The sequence below is a fragment of the Thalassophryne amazonica genome, chromosome 5 (assembly GCF_902500255.1).
Source record: "Thalassophryne amazonica chromosome 5, fThaAma1.1, whole genome shotgun sequence".
NCBI lineage: Eukaryota > Metazoa > Chordata > Actinopteri > Batrachoidiformes > Batrachoididae > Thalassophryne > Thalassophryne amazonica.
In genome coordinates, this window is record NC_047107.1 from 96,174,336 (window position 1) to 96,192,969 (window position 18,634).

Here is an 18,634-nt window from a genome sequence, read left to right on the forward strand (position 1 = left end):
TTAATTATAATATTGTGAATTTTTGATAAACTCCCAAAACAATCTTTGCTTCCACCTGGGAGACAGGTGTCATCCCAACAGACTGGAAGAAAGGACTTGTTTGCCTTCTTAGGAAAGAAAAGGGTGATGGCCCCACCTGTTTTCCCAGTCCCACCTGTTTTCCCAGTCTTATCATTAGTATATTATGTTTTTATGTGCTTATTTATTTATTTTACTTTTTTATGTTTTTACTCTATTATTGTGCCTCTTGATCTTTTAATTAATTTTGTTCTGTTTTCGAATTGTGTTTTGTGAAGCGCCTTGAGGCGACCTTGTTGTGAATTGGCGCTATACAAATTAATAAATTTGATTTGATTTGGATCACTGGGAAAGGTGCTTGTTCAGTGACCAGAGTGCTTCTTTGCTGCCTATATCACTGCTTTGTGGGACCATCCTGATAGTTCACGGGAGCCCCACTAAATTATTGGACATCATAGTCAGCAGAGAGTCTCTGATGTCTTTGCAGTAAACTGTGGTTTGCACAATGGGGAAATAGCGCAAGTGACGTGCAGACAGAGCAGCAGAGTGATGACTAAACTAAATACAGTATGCTTGACAAAACCATTTTTAGGTGGTGGGGGGGGGCATTTTTCAGCCTTTATTTGTACGGTGCTTAACTTTGGCATCACGACACATGAGGCCTGGCTGTGGTTACTTTTCGGAAATATTGATGGATGCCAGGTCTGCCTGGGTGGTTGCCAGTTGGAAGCCAGGTCCGTTTTATAAAGTGATGGATGCAGCGAGCCACAGCACCGGCACATGCTCCTAAACCTGACATGATCCCATTAAAAGCAGGCAGATGATGGAGCCGATCCCAGCATTCTGTACATTTGGCAAGAGTCTGCTTGCACCTAGATACTTGGCCATTCTTGCAGGGCTGCATGTTGATATGTTGACTATGAATTCTATTGCTGCAAATTCTCAATTTGGTAAGTAATTTGGCATCCCTAATCTTGTTGTATGTGTAAAATGACAAATAAAGCTTCTACAACCCCTGGCCAAAATTATGGAATCACTGGCCTCGGAGGATGTTCATTCAGTTGTTTAATTTTGTAGAAAAAAAGCAGATCACAGACATGACACAAAACTAAAGTCATTTCAAATGGCAACTTTCTGGCTTTAAGAAACACTATAAGAAATCAGGAAAAAAAAAATGTGGCAGTCAGTAACGGTTACTTTTTTAGACCAAGCAGAGGGAAAAAAAATATGGACTCACTCAATTCTGAGGAAAAAATTATGGAATCACCCTGTAAATTTTCATCCCCAAAACTAACACCTGCATCAAATCAGATCTGCTCGTTAGTCTGCATCTAAAAAGGAGTGATCACACCTTGGAGAGCTGTTGCACCAAGTGGACTGACATGAATCATGGCTCCAACACGAGAGATGTCAGTTGAAACAAAGGAGAGGATTATCAAACTCTTAAAAGAGGATAAATCATCATGCAATGTTGCAAAAGATGTTGGTTGTTCACAGTCAGCTGTGTCTAAACTCTGGACCAAATACAAACAACATGGGAAGGTTGTTAAAGGCAAACATACTGGTAGACCAAGGAAGACATCAAAGCGTCAAGACAAACTTAAAGCAATAAGTCTCAAAAATCGAAAATGCATAACAAAACAAATGAGGAACGAATGGGAGGAAACTGGAGTCAATGTCTGTGACTGAACTGTAAGAAACCGCCTAAAAGAAATGCGATTTACATACAGAAAAGCTAAACGAAAGCCATCATTAACACCTAAACAGAAAAAACAAGGTTACAATGGGCTAAGGAAAAGCAATCGTGGACTGTGGATGACTGGATGAAAGTCACATTCAGTGATGAATCTCGAATCTGCATTGGGCAAGGTGATGATGCTGGAACCTTTGTTTGGTGCCGTTCCAATGAGATTTATAAAGATGACTGCCTGAAGAGAACATGTAATTTTCCACAGTCATTGATGATATGGGGCTGAATGTCAGGTAAAGGCACTGGGGAGATGGCTGTCATTACATCATCAATAAATGCACAAGTTTACGTTGATATTTTGGACACTTTTCTTATCCCATCAATTGAAAGGATGTTTGGGGATGATGAAATCATTTTTCAAGATAATGCATCTTGCCATAGAGCAAAAACTGTGAAAACATTCCTTGCAAAAAGACACATAGGGTCAATGTCATGGCCTGCAAATAGTCCGGATCTTAATCCAATTGAAAATCTTTGGTGGAAGTTGAAGAAAATGGTCCATGACAAGGCTCCAACCTGCAAAGCTGATCTGGCAACAGCAATCAGAGAAAGTTGGAGCCAGATTGATGAAGTGTACTGTTTGTCACTCATTAAGTCCATGCCTCAGAGACTGCAAGCTGTTATAAAAGCCAGAGGTGGTGCAACCAAAATACTAGTGACGTGTTGGAGCGTTCTTTTGTTTTTCATGATTCCATATTTTTTTCCTCAGAATTGAGTGATTCCATATTTTTTTTTCCCTCTGCTTGGTCTAAAAAAGTAACCGTTACTGACTGCCACAATTTTTTTTTCCTGATTTCTTATAGTGTTTCTTAAAGCCAGAAAGTTGCCATTTGAAATGACTTTAGTTTTATGTCATGTCTGTGATCTGCTTTTTTTCTACAAAACTAAACAACTGAATGAACATCCTCCGAGGCCGGTGATTCCATCATTTTTGCCAAGGGTTGTAGATCATAATGTACATAAGACCCATTGAAAATACTGACAGCAACAAGTCTGAGATAATGAAAATAAAAAAGTGCAATGAGAAGAGAAGATGGTGGGCTGGTGGTAAGTAGTGTTGCAGCAAATGATTTCATTGGCTTTTCTTTTTTTTTCCTGCATTAAGTCAAAAAATAGGAAATGAACAAAGTGCCCTCTAGATCACACTATAAAATGTCTTTTTTTTTTTCAATTTATTTTCAGTTATATAGCGCCAAATCACAACAGAGTTGCCTCAAGGCGCTTCACACAAGTAAGGTCTAACCTTACCAACCCCCAGAGCAACAGTGGTAAGAAAAAGCTCCCTCTGAGGAAGAAAGCCCAAGCAGACCAGACTCAAAGGGGTGACCCTCTGCTTGGGCCATGCTACAGACACAAATTACAGAACAATTCACAAAACGAATATACAGGAAATGTTGCTGGTGCACAGGACAGGAGGACCTCCAGCACAACTACCACACCTATCTTTGGATTGAGCTGCACCTTAGACAGAGAGAAAAAACAGAATCAGGCATCAGAAAGACAAGAAATACAGCACGCTTCTTGAAGACCATCATGACATCTTCGTCTTGTCTGTATACAGGTTGTTGAAATATGTTTTCCACCATCTCCGGGTGTGAATTTTCATTGTCAGTTACCAGTTGTGTGAGAATGATCGAGTTATCTGCAAAATTAGAAGATGAGGTTGTGGTCCAGTGGAGAGATGCAGTCATGTGAGCAATGAGAACAGTTGTGGACTGGGTTGTGGTGAAGACTGTGATCTCTTTGGACATCCTGCTGTCTAGCCTAACCCCCTGTGGCCCTGTTTATCAGGAAAACCTGCATCCAGTTACCGGTAAAGTTGGACAACCAGAGTTCTACCAGCTTCATTACTAATTTTGTGGGCCATACTATATTAACCCATTAAGATTTGATGCAACCTATGTGTGCTTATTTAAATGATGCCTTACCCTATGGTCACATTAGCGACAAGCGACAGAGGCAAAGCGACTAGGAGCCATTCATTTTCAATCACAGTGAGGGTTTTGAAGCACCAAGAGACAATTCAATTTATTTCATTTATATAGCGCCAAATCACAACAAAGTTGCCTCAAGGCACTTCACACAAGTAAGGTCTAACCTTACCAACCCCTAGAGCAAGCACACAGGCGACAGGGGTAAGGAAAAAACTTTCTGCTTCGTGTCAAAAGTCTGGCTGCAGCATTTTGAACCAATTGAAAAGCCCTAATACTGGACTGCGGTAAACCAGAAAATAGAACATTGCAGTAGTCCAATATAGAAGAGATAAACGCATGGATCAAGGTCTCAGCATCAGCCATAGACAGGATGGGACGAATCTTTCACAGGTGGAAGAAAGCAGTCCTCGTAATATTTCTAATGTGGAGGTCAAAGGACAAAATAGGATCAAAAATTACTGGGTGAATGTCATGTAAGACCTAAAGTGGATCCATGGTGTGGGGGATGCAGAGATGCACACCAGGGTATGCTCCCAGACCAGACCTGGTTTTTGGCTTAGTTCAAATTATAGATCTGTCTGGAATACCTAGCTACCTAAACTCTGTAAGGGAGATAGAGTATCTCGTCAATAGTTTTACATCCTCATTGAAGACAACTTTGGATGCTGTAGCTCCTCTGAAAAAGAGAGCTTTAAATCAGAAGTGTCTGACTCCGTGGTATAACTCACAAACTCGTAGCTTAAAGCAGATAACCCGTAAGTTGGAGAGGAAATGGCGTCTCACTAATTTAGAAGATCTTCACTTAGCCTGGAAAAAGTCTGTTGCTCTATAAAAAAAAGCCCTCCGTAAAGCTAGGACATCTTTCTACTCATCACTAATTGAAGAAAATAAGAACAACCCCAGGTTTCTTTTCAGCACTGTAGCCAGGCTGACAAAGAGTCAGAGCTCTATTGAGCTGAATATTCCATTAACTTTAACTAGTAATGACTTCATGACTTTCTTTGCTAACAAAATTTTAACTATTAGAGAAAAAATTACTCATAACCATCCCAAAGACGTATCGTTATCTTTGGCTGCTTTCAGTGATGCCGGTATTTGGTTAGACTCTTTCTCTCCGATTGTTCTGTCTGAGTTATTTTCATTAGTTACTTCATCCAAACCATCAACATGTTTATTAGACCCCATTCCTACCAGGCTGCTCAAGGAAGCCCTACCATTATTTAATGCTTCGATCTTAAATATGATCAATCTATCTTTGTTAGTTGGCTATATACCACAGGCTTTTAAGGTGGCAGTAATTAAACCATTACTTAAAAAGCCATCACTTGACCCAGCTATCTTAGCTAATTATAGGCCAATCTCCAACCTTCCTTTTCTCTCAAAAATTCTTGAAAGGGTAGTTGTAAAACAGCTAACTGATCATCTGCAGAGGAATGGTCTATTTGAAGAGTTTCAGTCAGGTTTTAGAATTCATCATAGTACAGAAACAGCATTAGTGAAGGTTACAAATGATCTTCTTATGGCCTCGGACAGTGGACTCATCTCTGTGCTTGTTCTGTTAGACCTCAGTGCTGCTTTTGATACTGTTGACCATAAAATTTTATTACAGAGATTAGAGCATGCCATAGGTATTAAAGGCACTGCGCTGCGGTGGTTTGAATCATATTTGTCTAATAGATTACAATTTGTTCATGTAAATGGGGAATCTTCTTCACAGACTAAAGTTAATTATGGAGTTCCACAAGGTTCTGTGCTAGGACCAATTTTATTCACTTTATACATGCTTCCCTTAGGCAGTATTATTTGACGGTATTGCTTAAATTTTCATTGTTACGCAGATGATACCCAGCTTTATCTATCCATGAAGCCAGAGGACACACACCAATTAGCTAAACTGCAGGATTGTCTTACAGACATAAAGACATGGATGACCTCTAATTTCCTGCTTTTAAACTCAGATAAATCTGAAGTTATTGTACTTGGCCCCACAAATCTTAGAAACATGGTGTCTAACCAGATCCTTACTCTGGATGGCATTACCCTGACCTCTTGTTGTGTGGGCCGCTGAAGAGGAGGTACTGCTGGCCCACCACCATCAGAGGGCGCCCTGCCTGGAGTGCGGGCTCCAGGCACCAGAGGGCGCTGCCGCCTTATGGGAGCAGCCTGGGTGACAGCTGTCACCCATCACCGGACACAGCTGTTCCACTCAGCACAGAGGTATATCAGGAGGACGGCGTCTCCACCTCAGTGCCGAGATATCGCCTTTAGACGAAGGTAACGTTCTCTGCATTTATATTCTGACTAAATAGCTAACAGATTTGTTAAACCTTTTCAGGACAGCTGAATTGCTTAGATAAGTACTCACCTGCCTGTCATACTGTAACTGGAGGTGGAGGCGGCTTCTCCCCTCTCCGTTGCTGGGTGCTGTCGCATCCACGCCTGTGTTGTTGCTCTCTCCCGCCAGCAGTACCGGATCCGACGAGCGGAGGCAGTGGCCACCTGGGAATTCGGGACTTGGCGGTTCCAGTATTTCCAGGGTTCGGTGGCAGAGGAGATCTGGGTGGTTTCGGTTCGACTGAGACGGACGTCTCCTACCTTCGAGCCTGCCCACACGACACCAGCGGATTCGACCCCAAATTGTGATTGTTGTATTCATTGTGCTCGTTTCACAATAGTAAACCTTGTTATTCACCTTCCTCCATTGTCCGTTCATTGCGCCCCCTGTTGTGGGTCCGTGTTCCTACACTTTCACAACACCTCTAGTAATACTGTGAGAAATCTTGGAGTCATTTTTGATCAGGATATGTCATTCAAAGCGCATATTAAACAAATATGTAGGACTGCTTTTTTGCATTTACGCAATATCTCTAAAATCAGAAAGGTCTTGTCTCAGAGTGATGCTGAAAAACTAATTCATGCATTTATTTCCTCTAGGCTGGACTATTGTAATTCATTATTATCAGGTTGTCCTAAAAGTTCCCTAAAAAGCCTTCAGTTAATTCAAAATGCTGCAGCTAGAGTACTGACGGGGACTAGAAGGAGAGAGCATATCTCACCCATATTGGCCTCTCTTCATTGGCTTCCTGTTAATTCTAGAATAGAATTTAAAATTCTTCTTCTTACTTATAAGGTTTTGAATAATCAGGTCCCATCTTATCTTAGGGACCTCGTAGTACCATATCACCCCACTAGAGCGCTTCGCTCTCAGACTGCAGGCTTACTTGTAGTTCCTAGGGTTTGTAAGAGTAGAATGGGAGGCAGAGCCTTCAGCTTTCAGGCTCCTCTCCTGTGGAACCAGCTCCCAATTCAGATCAGGGAGACAGACACCCTCTCTACTTTTAAGATTAGGCTTAAAACTTTCCTTTTTGCTAAAGCTTATAGTTAGGGCTGGATCAGGTGACCCTGAACCATCCCTTAGTTATGCTGCTATAGACGTAGACTGCTGGGGGGTTCCCATGATGCACTGTTTCTTTCTCTTTTTGCTCTGTATGCACCACTCTGCATTTAATCATTAGTGATCGATCTCTGCTCCCCTCCACAGCATGTCTTTTTCCTGGTTCTCTCCCTCAGCCCCAACCTGGTTCTGCTGGAGGTTTCTTCCTGTTAAAAGGGAGTTTTTCCTTCCCACTGTAGCCAAGTGCTTGCTCACAGGGGGTCGTTTTGACCGTTGGGGTTTTACATAATTATTGTATGGCCTTGCCTTACAATATAAAGCGCCTTGGGGCAACTATTTGTTGTGATTTGGCGCTATATAAAAAAATTGATTGATTGATTGATTGAATATTGCTCTGAATGACCACAAGTAGCTTCTTTCACCATTAAAAAGGAGTGGTTCTCCTCTGAGGGTCTCCTGGGCAACTGACCTCTTCACTTTGTGCCTCATAGTTGGCCCATTCCTCCCTGTGGAGTAAAGTTATAGGTATAATTACACGGTGTAAAATTGTCTCTACCCTCCCCCAGCCATTAAGAAGAGACTGTTATTGAGTACCAACCCACACCCACTCACAATATGCTTCTTCTGTGCTCAGTGCGCTTTTGTCTCTCTCTCTCTCTCTCTCTCTCTCTCTCTCTCTCTCATATCTCATGGCAAAAACACAATTGGATAATCTATTTATTCTGGGTCATATTTCAGGTTTGTATTCGTGGCTGTATTTCCTGTTGGATGTGCATTTACATGTCATCAAGGGGAGGGAACCTGAAACTTGATTGCCTGTACCTGTTCTGAAAGCTGGTTCACTGGAGATCCTTTGAGCAGCATGCTTTATTAAACGGCTGATTCACCGCAATTCGTCTGGAACGGTGTTTTACTTTGCATGATAGTGCAGTAGATACACTGTGATTTACTCATAGCTGCCTTCTGCAGTCACAGGGGTGGAAGTAACTGCTGCATGCTTCATACGTGTGTGTGTATATGTGCGTGGTATACAAATGAGTGAACATTTCCCCTATAGGAGACTGTCTCCATGGTGATACATTGAAGAGTAGGATAGAAAGGAATAGCTGCATGATGGTGCACGTCTCTCCTTTTTCCTTCCACCAGTTTTTTTTTTTTTTTTTTAAATCAAATCATACGAGACTCTTCAGGAATTGGCTGCTGTAATTGCCCCCTTTCAACTGTCTTAACCAGCCAACATGCCTTGCACCATGTGTTCATCTTTCAGACAAGTGAAAAGTTCTGGGTTGCTCTCTAGAGGGCCTTTCGAACCAAGCGCACAAATGGGTCATGAATCGCTCTAAAAACAATTATTTTCAATGAGAAGCATTGCGCAAACGCTGTGTCACAGTACGATGTGCATAAACTGACCTTACGTGATGCTCTGTCAGGAGCATGCACCACCACTTGCCATCAAAGTCAAAGTTCAGCTCAACCCAGCTTTCACTGCTGCACACTGTGATGTAGCTTTACACGTCCAAAAGAAACAAGGTATCAAGCCAAAACACGGAAGACAACAGAGAGCAGAGATGTGTCAGAGGAGCATCAGAACTGTTAATTTATGCATTGCAGTTTTCTAAAGAAATTTTAGTGTTTTTTTTTTTACCTCAAGATTCATTTCTGATTACTGTACATTTTGAAGTTAGTTTCTTACATTAGAAAACTTGTAATTAAAATAGTTTTATGTTAAAAAAGATACATATTCTTAACTTTTGTTTTAGATGAGATGATTTCTTGATTAACATGATAATGAAACTTGGACTTTTATTTTTAGACAAATAAAATGGCATGAAAAGTAATGTGCACATTAAGTCTGGTATCATATCTGCATTTCAACCAGGAAAAAAGACACCATAAATAAATATAAATATTTATTGTAAAACAAAAAAAGGACATGACATAACAATGAGTGCAGTGTGTCTGTTAAAGATTAATGTATATTTTCTACAGTCACATTTCATTTACTCTTGATGGTTATTTGTCAGCACATGTAGCCATGTGACTTTTTTTTTTTTTTTTTGTCATTTCAACATTTAATTACATCCTCGTTGACTATGTGATTGCTTTTAATATTGTAATTGTCAGGACGGGCAGGAGCCCATCACCAGGAGCGGCTGTACCTGCAATGCAAACTCCCAGGCTAGGCTTAGGTGTTGGAGAAATCATGGTGTTTCTTCCAGCATCAGGTTTGGTACACATGTAATCAGTCAGCGCGGCAGAGGTACAAGCAGGGTCAGGCTGAGACGCAGTCATAAACGAGCAGGGTTCTGAGACACAAGCGCAAACAGACGTCTGGGACAAGGCAAGAGGCATGGTTGAAGAATACAGAGCAGGATCTGGAACATGGCATGACAAAATCAGGAGTGAGAAAGGCGCTGGAAAGTGTACGAGACAACAATCTGGCGGGGAAGTGAAGGACTGTGGGGTTTAAATACATGTGGACTAATTAGTGTGAAACGAGGGGCAGGTGGTGTCAACGAGGTGCACGTGAGGACCAATGTAGAAGGGGGCGTGGCTAGTGAACAAAGACTGTGTAAGATGGGGAGGAAGAGAGTGTACAAAGTGAAGTGATGTAGGATACAGAGATGCGTGAGCAGGTGCCAAGAGTGAGAGTGAAAGAAAACAGAGTGGACAGAAACAAGGTGTGAGACAAAGACATTAGCAGGTGCAGTGCTGTGGAGTGAGCATAATAAGATGGACGTGAGGGCAAACTAAGAACAAAACTGAAAAGCAAATCTGAGGATAACAAACACAGAAGATAAACTACATAAAAACTGATCAGAGAATAATAGGAAATAAAACACTAGGACAAAACCAAAACTGGAACAGACTGAGCAATAACCAAAGTGATAACCAAAACCTGATATTAAAGTACTACAGATAAAATAAATGAGATAAGCAGATGACTAAATGGTAAACAATGAAAACACAAACTAGCTGAACAAAACAAGAACAGGAACATGGCTGAAGTATAAAAGTAACAAAAAACAAAGTGACAAAGCAAATCTAGAACAGAGAATAACCACATCATGAAGATAACAATTAATAAAACAATGCTGGGGCAGAAGGAGATGAACCAAATAAAAAGGGAAAATAAGGATCAAAGCCTGGAACCGGGCCAGGCATGACAGTAATCGGGACAGAGTAATTACTAAAATATGAATTTCACTATTCTAGTGATTGTGAATGCTTTGAAATTGTGCACAATAGGGGCGGGGTTCCTTCTGCCTGTGCAAATTGAACTTCATGGACATGTTCAATGATTCATTCATTGAATGTTAAAAAAAAATAAGGAAACAGCTTTTTAAAATAATAAAATAGTTGCTCTTTAAAGAGCTTTTGTTTTATTTAGAAGCGTAGCAGCAGGTGTTGATTTTCAGAGATTCAGACAGGTGAGCTGGACTCTCAGGACATTTAAACAGATGAAGGTCTCCTTTGCAGCTTCAACCTCTTGTTGGAGTTTTTGAAAGCACTTTCTTCTCATTTTTTGAGTATAAATCTCCTCTTCTTCCATCTGGACGTCAGGTTTTGGTGTTCAGCTCCATCACTGGAATTTTTGAAGTGCATCTGTATTTACAAGTTTCTCTGCACAGAAAATGTTGAAATGTTCCTGATGTGGGACCAATTAAGAAATGTATTTCTTAAAATATAAAGAAACCCAAAACAGTGCTGTGCTATTTTCTTTAAGGTCTGGTTACTTGATAGTTTAAAAAAAAAAATTAAATAAAAATTATTTAAAGTTAAGACTGTTCTAGTAGTGAGAGCAGTAACAATGAAACTATTGTGTAGGTTTATTTGGGAAAAATAAAAATACATCAAACAATTTACAAATATAAAACATTCAGTCAGCTTGACTGAGTGATTGATTCAGCATACTGCCATAAAGGCTAAGGGCTAAGCTAACGTTAGCTGATAAGACTTCAGCATTCAGTGGTGCCCTGGTGCATTACATCACATTTTGTTTTCAGATTAGTCACACATTTGCAGAATCTCCAGTGCTCATACTTTGTGTGTACGTGTCCAAAAGTGAAGAATTTCGGTCTGAGTGTGTCTGCTCGATCACACTGGCTGCTGTTGGTCTCTGGCCGTGCCGTACTTCAGCTCTGCCCAACCTCACTCGGAATAGTCGCTGAAAAAAGTTCCTCCCAGCAGGGTGATGTCTGTAACTCATTCGTTTGCTTTTTGCTGCTAATCTTGTTTTTATGACTCTGAGTGTTTTACTTTTTATTGAATTCTTTTTACGGGAACAACTGAGTCATCATAAATGTTGCGACTGTGAGACTTGTTCAGCTTCCAGAACATAAACAGAATTCCACCCATTTACCGCATCTGCTTGCAGCATTCACAGCGCGTGATGTTAAAGGCCATACACCTGCAGACACGGCAATTTGAGCACGCCGTGTGCAAGATCTGAAAGGCCCTTAAACCATTAGGGTATTATGCATATTGACTGAAAAGTTCTGCCTCCAACATGTTTATTTCAGTGACAAGCAAGATCTTGAACTGAAACTTGTACGAGAATAATCCTATACTTCTTGATGAACACTGCACCAAATGTTTTTCACCTATAACTTGATTCATGTGTGGACTCTCCTTTGATGTAACACATCGCACAGTAGTCAGTAAAGAATGGCAGCACAATCTGCAGTGGCTCAAAGTTTGTGCAGTTTCACCACACCCACCATGTAGTCCGGATCCTGCACCCTCCGACTTTTTCCTTTTTCCAAAGCTGAAAAATTGGAGATCTTGTCTGAGAGAAAGCACCCAATTTCTTCATGAACGAGTTCATCAAAAAGTTTTTCGGTGTTGGCGTAAGTGTCCAGAAAAGGAAGGTGGCTAGGTGAAACAGTAATGACACTCCTTGACAGAGAACATTCCAGGTTTTAACCAGATATCTGATTCATGTGAGTATGTTGCTTGTTAGGCTCCATAAAAAACATTAGTTTATCACCCTTGACATCAGTAAAAAGTGACGAGGGAGGAGGGATTTTTTTTCTTCTTAGAAACAGAGAACAAACAATAGGGTAAAATTTTGAGGCTGGGAAAATGGGAAGTTACATTTAGAACTATGCATTATAGTATTTGATTAAAATCCACAAAAATATGTACATAATGCCAGAAGTATCCTATGAAAAAGAAAACTCTTGGGCCGGACCGAGCGCAAGTGCACTAATGAGTCACCATAGAGGAGGAAACGAACGAGGAAAAACTCACCTTGTAATTGTTGTACTTAGCGTCCAAGCTACCTCCATTGTCCAGCATAACACATGCATATTGGCTGTAAATATCTCTCATGGTCAACTCGGGGGAACGCTCTCTGTACCATGACTTCAGCTTCTTGGCTTTGTTGGCAGTCTGCATCACAATAAACGCCATCGTCCTCACATCTGTAGTTGTCAGTAACGACAAGCGACAAGTCCCAGGTCCAGCTCGGTGAACTTCAGCCGTCTTCAGCCAAAGCACACTTGTCACCTAGCAGACTTGCTGGTTCTTGCACCAGCTGTACTGCCATTAATAAATTTACCAAATAAAATTTAAAAAAAAAAAAATTTCGGCATACGAGCAGGGATGATAAAATGTTTTTTTCATGGGGGTTTATTGAAATAATGTTAATTATAACCTTAATTATTTTAACATATCATTAAAAACTACACCATCATTGTGATGCTGAAGTGATCATTTGATCAATCGCCCACTTCCATTAAAGTGCATAATTGTTCATCTTAATCATTCAGTAGCTTTGCATTTGTACATTTCACCAGATCAAAATGTTGCCAGTTTTTGCTGCTTGATAGGAGCTTGTTTGTCAGTTTCTTTCATTATAGGGTTGAACAGAAGATGATTGTGTGTGTGTGTTTTTAATGAAATCTGCCATTTGTCCTCAATATAACCAAGTGGTGCTCCAGAGTCTAGTGTTCTCACTAATTCATGGGAGGAAATGGCCAGGATGCCAGTCACACAGTGCATATGTTGTGGGCGGGCACCAAATGGATTTATTAAAACGAAATAAATAAATTAAGGATGGCAGAAATGAGTGCATGTCCCCACCCATGGGTTCTGGTTCTGCCCAGAAATTTATTTAATACCTTTATTAGATAGATAGATACATAGATAATTTATTGTCATTGCATGTAAAACACAACAAAACTTTGTTGCATCACTCCAAATAGTAATTAAAAACATAACTAGGCAATAATATATAGTGAAACCCATAATGGTAATTAAATTACTATTACAACTCTTGCTTTAGCTTTAATATTGCAAGTGCCTTTATAATGGTGTATATGTTACATGAGAGTGAGAATAACAGATGATGAAAGTGGCAGTGCTATATTTATCATTGTGAATTATTGAGCAGCCATCATGCAGATATGTGCATGATTTCGCTCATATGACTCAGTTCTCTGTGTAAAGTGGTCTAGTCACTTCAGCGTGATACACTTCACAATCAGGCTTTTTCTTTTGTTCTTTTCCCCCTGTATGAAACTCTCTATTATGAATCACAGCTGGCTCATACCATTAAGAAATATTTAAAATTTGACATTACAGCAGCAATTTGCTGTCCCCATTTTTCTCCACGAGTTAAGAGGGTAACTTGCAAACAATGACAGTGGCAGTAACGGTGACTAATGATGAGGAAAAAACAAAACAAGGACACCAACGAAGTCAGTGAGGAAACAGAAAAAACGATCATGAATGTACATGTGTGTTTATGTTTGGGAAAGCTATAAATCTATTACAGACTGGGGTAGATTTTGCATCAGAACTATATGGCCTTAAGACTGGAGATGAGACGTGCACAGAGATGGCATCAATATTCTGTACTACCAGGAAGCGAGGAGCGACCACAAAGCCGCTGCTCAGTGAGATGGTGAATCGAATCGCTTTGCAGGTGGGCGTGAAGCAGCCCTGCAAGCTTGCAATATATGACACAGACCACCAGCTCCAAAATGAGACAGGGACAATGCCCTGTCTAGTACAGCCCACTGGCACTCAAGGTGGCAGCACCTCCACATTCTGGGGTCAAAGTAACCCCAACAAGGGGACCTCTCCAGTCGCTGACGCTGGGTACACACCAACTCTAGACACATGGGAGGAGACCCATACATCCCAGAGGAGCCTCAGACAGCCCCACAGTACATGATTCCCACCGGTTTGGGGAACCCATGGTGAAAGCTGTCAATGATTTGGTCCCTAAATTGTCTGTTTTACATCTGTCATGTGTAATTACAGAGCCAGGTACTCTGTGAAATAAGTTAATTGAATCTGGCTACCACAAAGAAAATAAAGGATAAATCTCCTCCAAAACCTAGGACACAACTATGAAGTATGTATGTATGTATGTGTGTGTGTGTGAGAGAGAGATTTATGTATGTCTATAAAGACCTCTCAGACTGACGATATATTTCTTTTCTCCACAGAGTGCAGGTGGAGTTTTATGTGAATGAAAATACTTTCAAGGAGAGGTTGAAGCTTTTCTTCATCAAAAACCAAAGGTCAAGTAAGTACTGCAGACACACAGCATTAACTCTTCCTCTTTTAGTGCCGACTGTCAATAGCTGGCTGCTCTGAATGAATGTGTGTAATTATAGTGTAAGAAGCTGTGTGCCCCACTTCTTGTAGCGATCTGAACTGTTCAGCAACTGACGGTTGGATGAATATGGGTGTGTGTGTGTGTGGAGACGATTCGCCTCATTCACAACGTGACAGAACTTAACAATGCGCTGTTACAAGCGATAGCACGCAACAACACAGAACATTATTCTTGACCATGCGTAATGGTTCCTGATAATTCTCCAACAACACGTGCCTTTAATCATAACACGTGGTAACAGGTTGCAGCAGTTCCTGAGGGCTGCTGAGCACATGTATTCTTCGTGGTATTCGTGATGTGCCGTTGTTATGTGTAAACGCAGCTTTAACTTGGCTGCAGGCTGCTGTTGCTCTTTGCAGTGTTGTTTGTGTTGTCTAATTTCAGATCAATTTAGTATTGACACTGGCTTTATCTGAAGATTTCCTATCACCAAATGTTAGGCAGCTGCTGAGGCTGATTGGAAATGCAGTGGATGCCACCCTCTGTCAATTAATTTCAATTTTAATATTGCAGCAGCACTTTGCTGCCCCAATTTTTTTCCTCATAAGTTGGGGTAAGTACAGGGTGTTCCACAAATTACATAACAGATACCAATTTGAAAAGAGTAGGTGGAGGCAGGTGCAAAGGCTTGTTCTCCCTCAGCAGAAAATTTTGAAATAAAAAATAAGGTGCTATTTTGTGTCTTGTGGTGCATTTTGAGTGTCATTTTTGTTTTTGTGTGCAAAATATTTTAGTAGTACTTGTACTGGGACAAGTAATAAGCATGTAACTGGGTTTCAGTTTAAAACTTTTTCTCTCTCTGTCTTACTGACTCACTCACGTGCAATGTGGAGCGCCTTGGGGCAACTGTTTGTTGTGATTTGGCGCTATACAAGAAAAAAGTTGATTGATTGATTGATCTGTCAGATAATCAAGGTATTTAAGGATCACGGGCCCCGATGTTCTTCAGGCTGCCCTTCATTATTTTCATTACGCTGTTAGGTTAATGTAGTTGAACCATTGAGATGCTTTAAAACTCTGGACACCTCTTCTGATGAAGGTGTCCAGCCACTTCAACAGGTATTGTCTGATTAGCAGCACAGTTTATATCTCATGTCATTAATTGATAAGTCGATATCATATCTCAGTTAGTCTGTAAAAACTTTGATTCAGAGCTTCAAAGCGTGGTTTGTAGATTCCAAAGAGTGCTTTGTGCTGCAGTTTTAGCTTCAAATGATGTGATTTCATGTGACATTTGTAAAAGTATAGGGACAAAATAACACAAAAATAGATGGAAATTGGACTTGGAACACAGGTTTGTTTTTATTGTTAATTTATTTGTTTTTATTCATTGTGTGGTGTCCTTGAGTGTATAGAAAGGCACTTTATATAAAATGCATTATTATATTATTATAATTAGGTGCGCAATTATTTTTCAGGGAATTATGGGAAGGGTGAGGGGCAAGGCAGCCATGAATTTCCTACGCTGGAGTATATACACACACACACATAGAGGACAAAATCACAAGGAAATTTATTTTTGTTGATGATTGTAAATGGCAGTTCCACAGGAATTGCTATTTTTGCACTTCACAAGTATTTTTGCACAATCCCATCAACCATTTTTTTTTTTTTTTTTTTTGGCAATATAGCTCTTCCTTATATGGTGACCTCTTAGAAGATTGTGTGCTATTCTTAGAGGATTTAGACATTAGGAGTTGGAGGAAATCTGTTGTGACAGGGTGCCATAGCAGAATGGCGCTGCATTAGTCACAGTCCAGGGCGTTGAGATATAGTCACCTCAGGCCTTTCACTTGAGGCTTTTCCTGTACCTCAACAATCATGGTTTAAGCACAACTGTCCACCCGTCTCAGTTAGACAGCTGAGGGTGCATTTGTCATGAACAGTGAACTCATGTAATCAAACTGTTAGTGGTGAACAGTGTTCAGTAGATATAGAAAATATAAGAAAGAGCATACATATATAAAATTAAAATGGATGGAAAAATGTTTTTGGCAATCATGTGAACAAAAATGTCTGAAATGAAATTGAATGTTGTTGCTTCACAGGCCTAAGAATCCGCCTGTTCAACTTCTTTCTGAAGATACTCACCTGCGTTCTGTACATACTACGTGTCAGCCTGGATAACCCCAAAGAGGTCAACGGCAACGCAGGGTGAGACTCACATCCTACAGTTGTCATTCACTCAGTAATTCCGGTCAGTTGAGATGCTCCCATATCTTGTGAAATATTGCCATGGAGTTTCTTTTCCTCCTGCACCTGTTTGTTGGTTTCTAAGCAGGATTCACAAATTAATACTCTGAGAACTTATGCCTTCCCCAAGGCACAGTAGCCTGTTTTTGTCTCCCCTTTGGTGGCCAAGAGAGGCAAAAACACTTGGAAGTGAAAACAGCACTAGCAAATGTAGAAAACACAAATGCGTCAAATCGACAACAGGTAGTTGCCTCAAACAACATTTGTCAACTTGAGAAAACTCTTGCAAACTGAGAACACAAACAAATATAATGTGCAGCATATGCAGATATTTAATTTGATAATGTGTCTTTTGAAAATTCACACAATGCATGCACAACACGTATGTGGGAATAACACAGTGAGCAACAAGAGGTTTCTGCCTGCAGGACTTTTAGTGACTGACTGTCAAATGATTGCATAAAAAATAAACAAAGCAAAAAAGAAAACTATAGCTGATGTAAGAGCAGAATCTTCAATAAAGTACATAAATAAACATATTCAGGTCTTTAAACCAGATATGTGCTATAACCCGAAGATAACTGAGTTCTGCTAGTGCAAACACTCTTTCAGTAAAATTACTTCAGGCAGAAACTTCTTTTTACTTTGCTTATCATTCCATTGTATTCTGGCTATATGTGTTTTGTGTGTTGTGTTGTTGTGTTATGTGAATTTGCAGCACATTATCAAATCTTTGCATGCGCTGTAAGTTATATTCCTTTGCAAGCATTTTCTCAATTTACAAGATGCTGTTTGATACCTCTCTCACTCACTTTGTCTCCAAAAAGTCCTACCTGAGCTGTCCCTCTGATATCTTCAGTGATAATTGTGTTCATCCTCTTCACTCCCAAAGAACGTTGCAGCATAACTTTAACCCCGATTGATGTCTGCTCCCAATCACCACGCTTCCATGCTTGGGTACACACTCTACAACCTCATCTAACTCATTCCAGAAAGCATATTTTCTTTCTCCTTCATCTCACAACCTTCCTGCGAGGCATACGCACTGATGCCATTCATCATCATCCATTCAGTTTCTGACTTCAAATTCATCACCCTGTCAGATGCTTAACCTTGCTTAACCTCCATCATTCTCTTAATATACTTTTCCTGTAGAATGACCCCAACTTCATGTCTCTTTCCATGCACACTATCATACAACAGTTTGAAGCTACCTCCAATGCTCCTGGCTATCATTCCCTTCCACTTAGTCTCTTGAACACAGTACACCTGCCTTTCTCATCTCTATTGTATCCAGTGGTAGGCACAGTTCTGCTAATCCGCTAATTATCCAAGCTAATTTTTTGGTTAGTGGATTAGCTTTTCAGATAACTTCAGAAACCATCAGCGGACCAGTTAGCTCCCGCTAAATTTTGTTCCGCCAATTTTTAGTCTAACATTTTATTTGCTGGCATAGTAAGTAAAGCTGAACAGTCAATCAATCAATCAATCAATCAATTTTTTTATATAGCGCCAAATCACAACAAACAGTTGCCCCAAGGCGCTTTATATTGTAAGGCAAGGCCATACAATAATTATGTAAAACCCCAACGGTCAAAACGACCCCCTGTGAGCAAGCACTTGGCTACAGTGGGAAGGAAAAACTCCCTTTTAACAGGAAGAAACCTCCAGCAGAACCAGGGAGGGGCAGTATTCTGCTGGGACTGGTTGGG

General features: G+C 40.4%; 1 protein-coding gene across 1 annotated transcript in view; it reads left to right on the forward strand.

Annotated features, from left to right (window-relative positions):
• si:dkey-21e5.1 (potassium channel subfamily T member 1) overlaps nucleotides 1-18,634 on the forward strand; it is a 312,548-nt gene that overhangs the window by 186,516 nt on the left and 107,398 nt on the right. Inside the window, exons 3-4 of the mRNA XM_034170913.1 lie at nucleotides 14,557-14,636; nucleotides 16,778-16,883. Coding sequence (XP_034026804.1) covers nucleotides 14,557-14,636; nucleotides 16,778-16,883 — 186 coding nt within the window. The remainder of the gene's footprint in view (nucleotides 1-14,556; nucleotides 14,637-16,777; nucleotides 16,884-18,634) is intronic.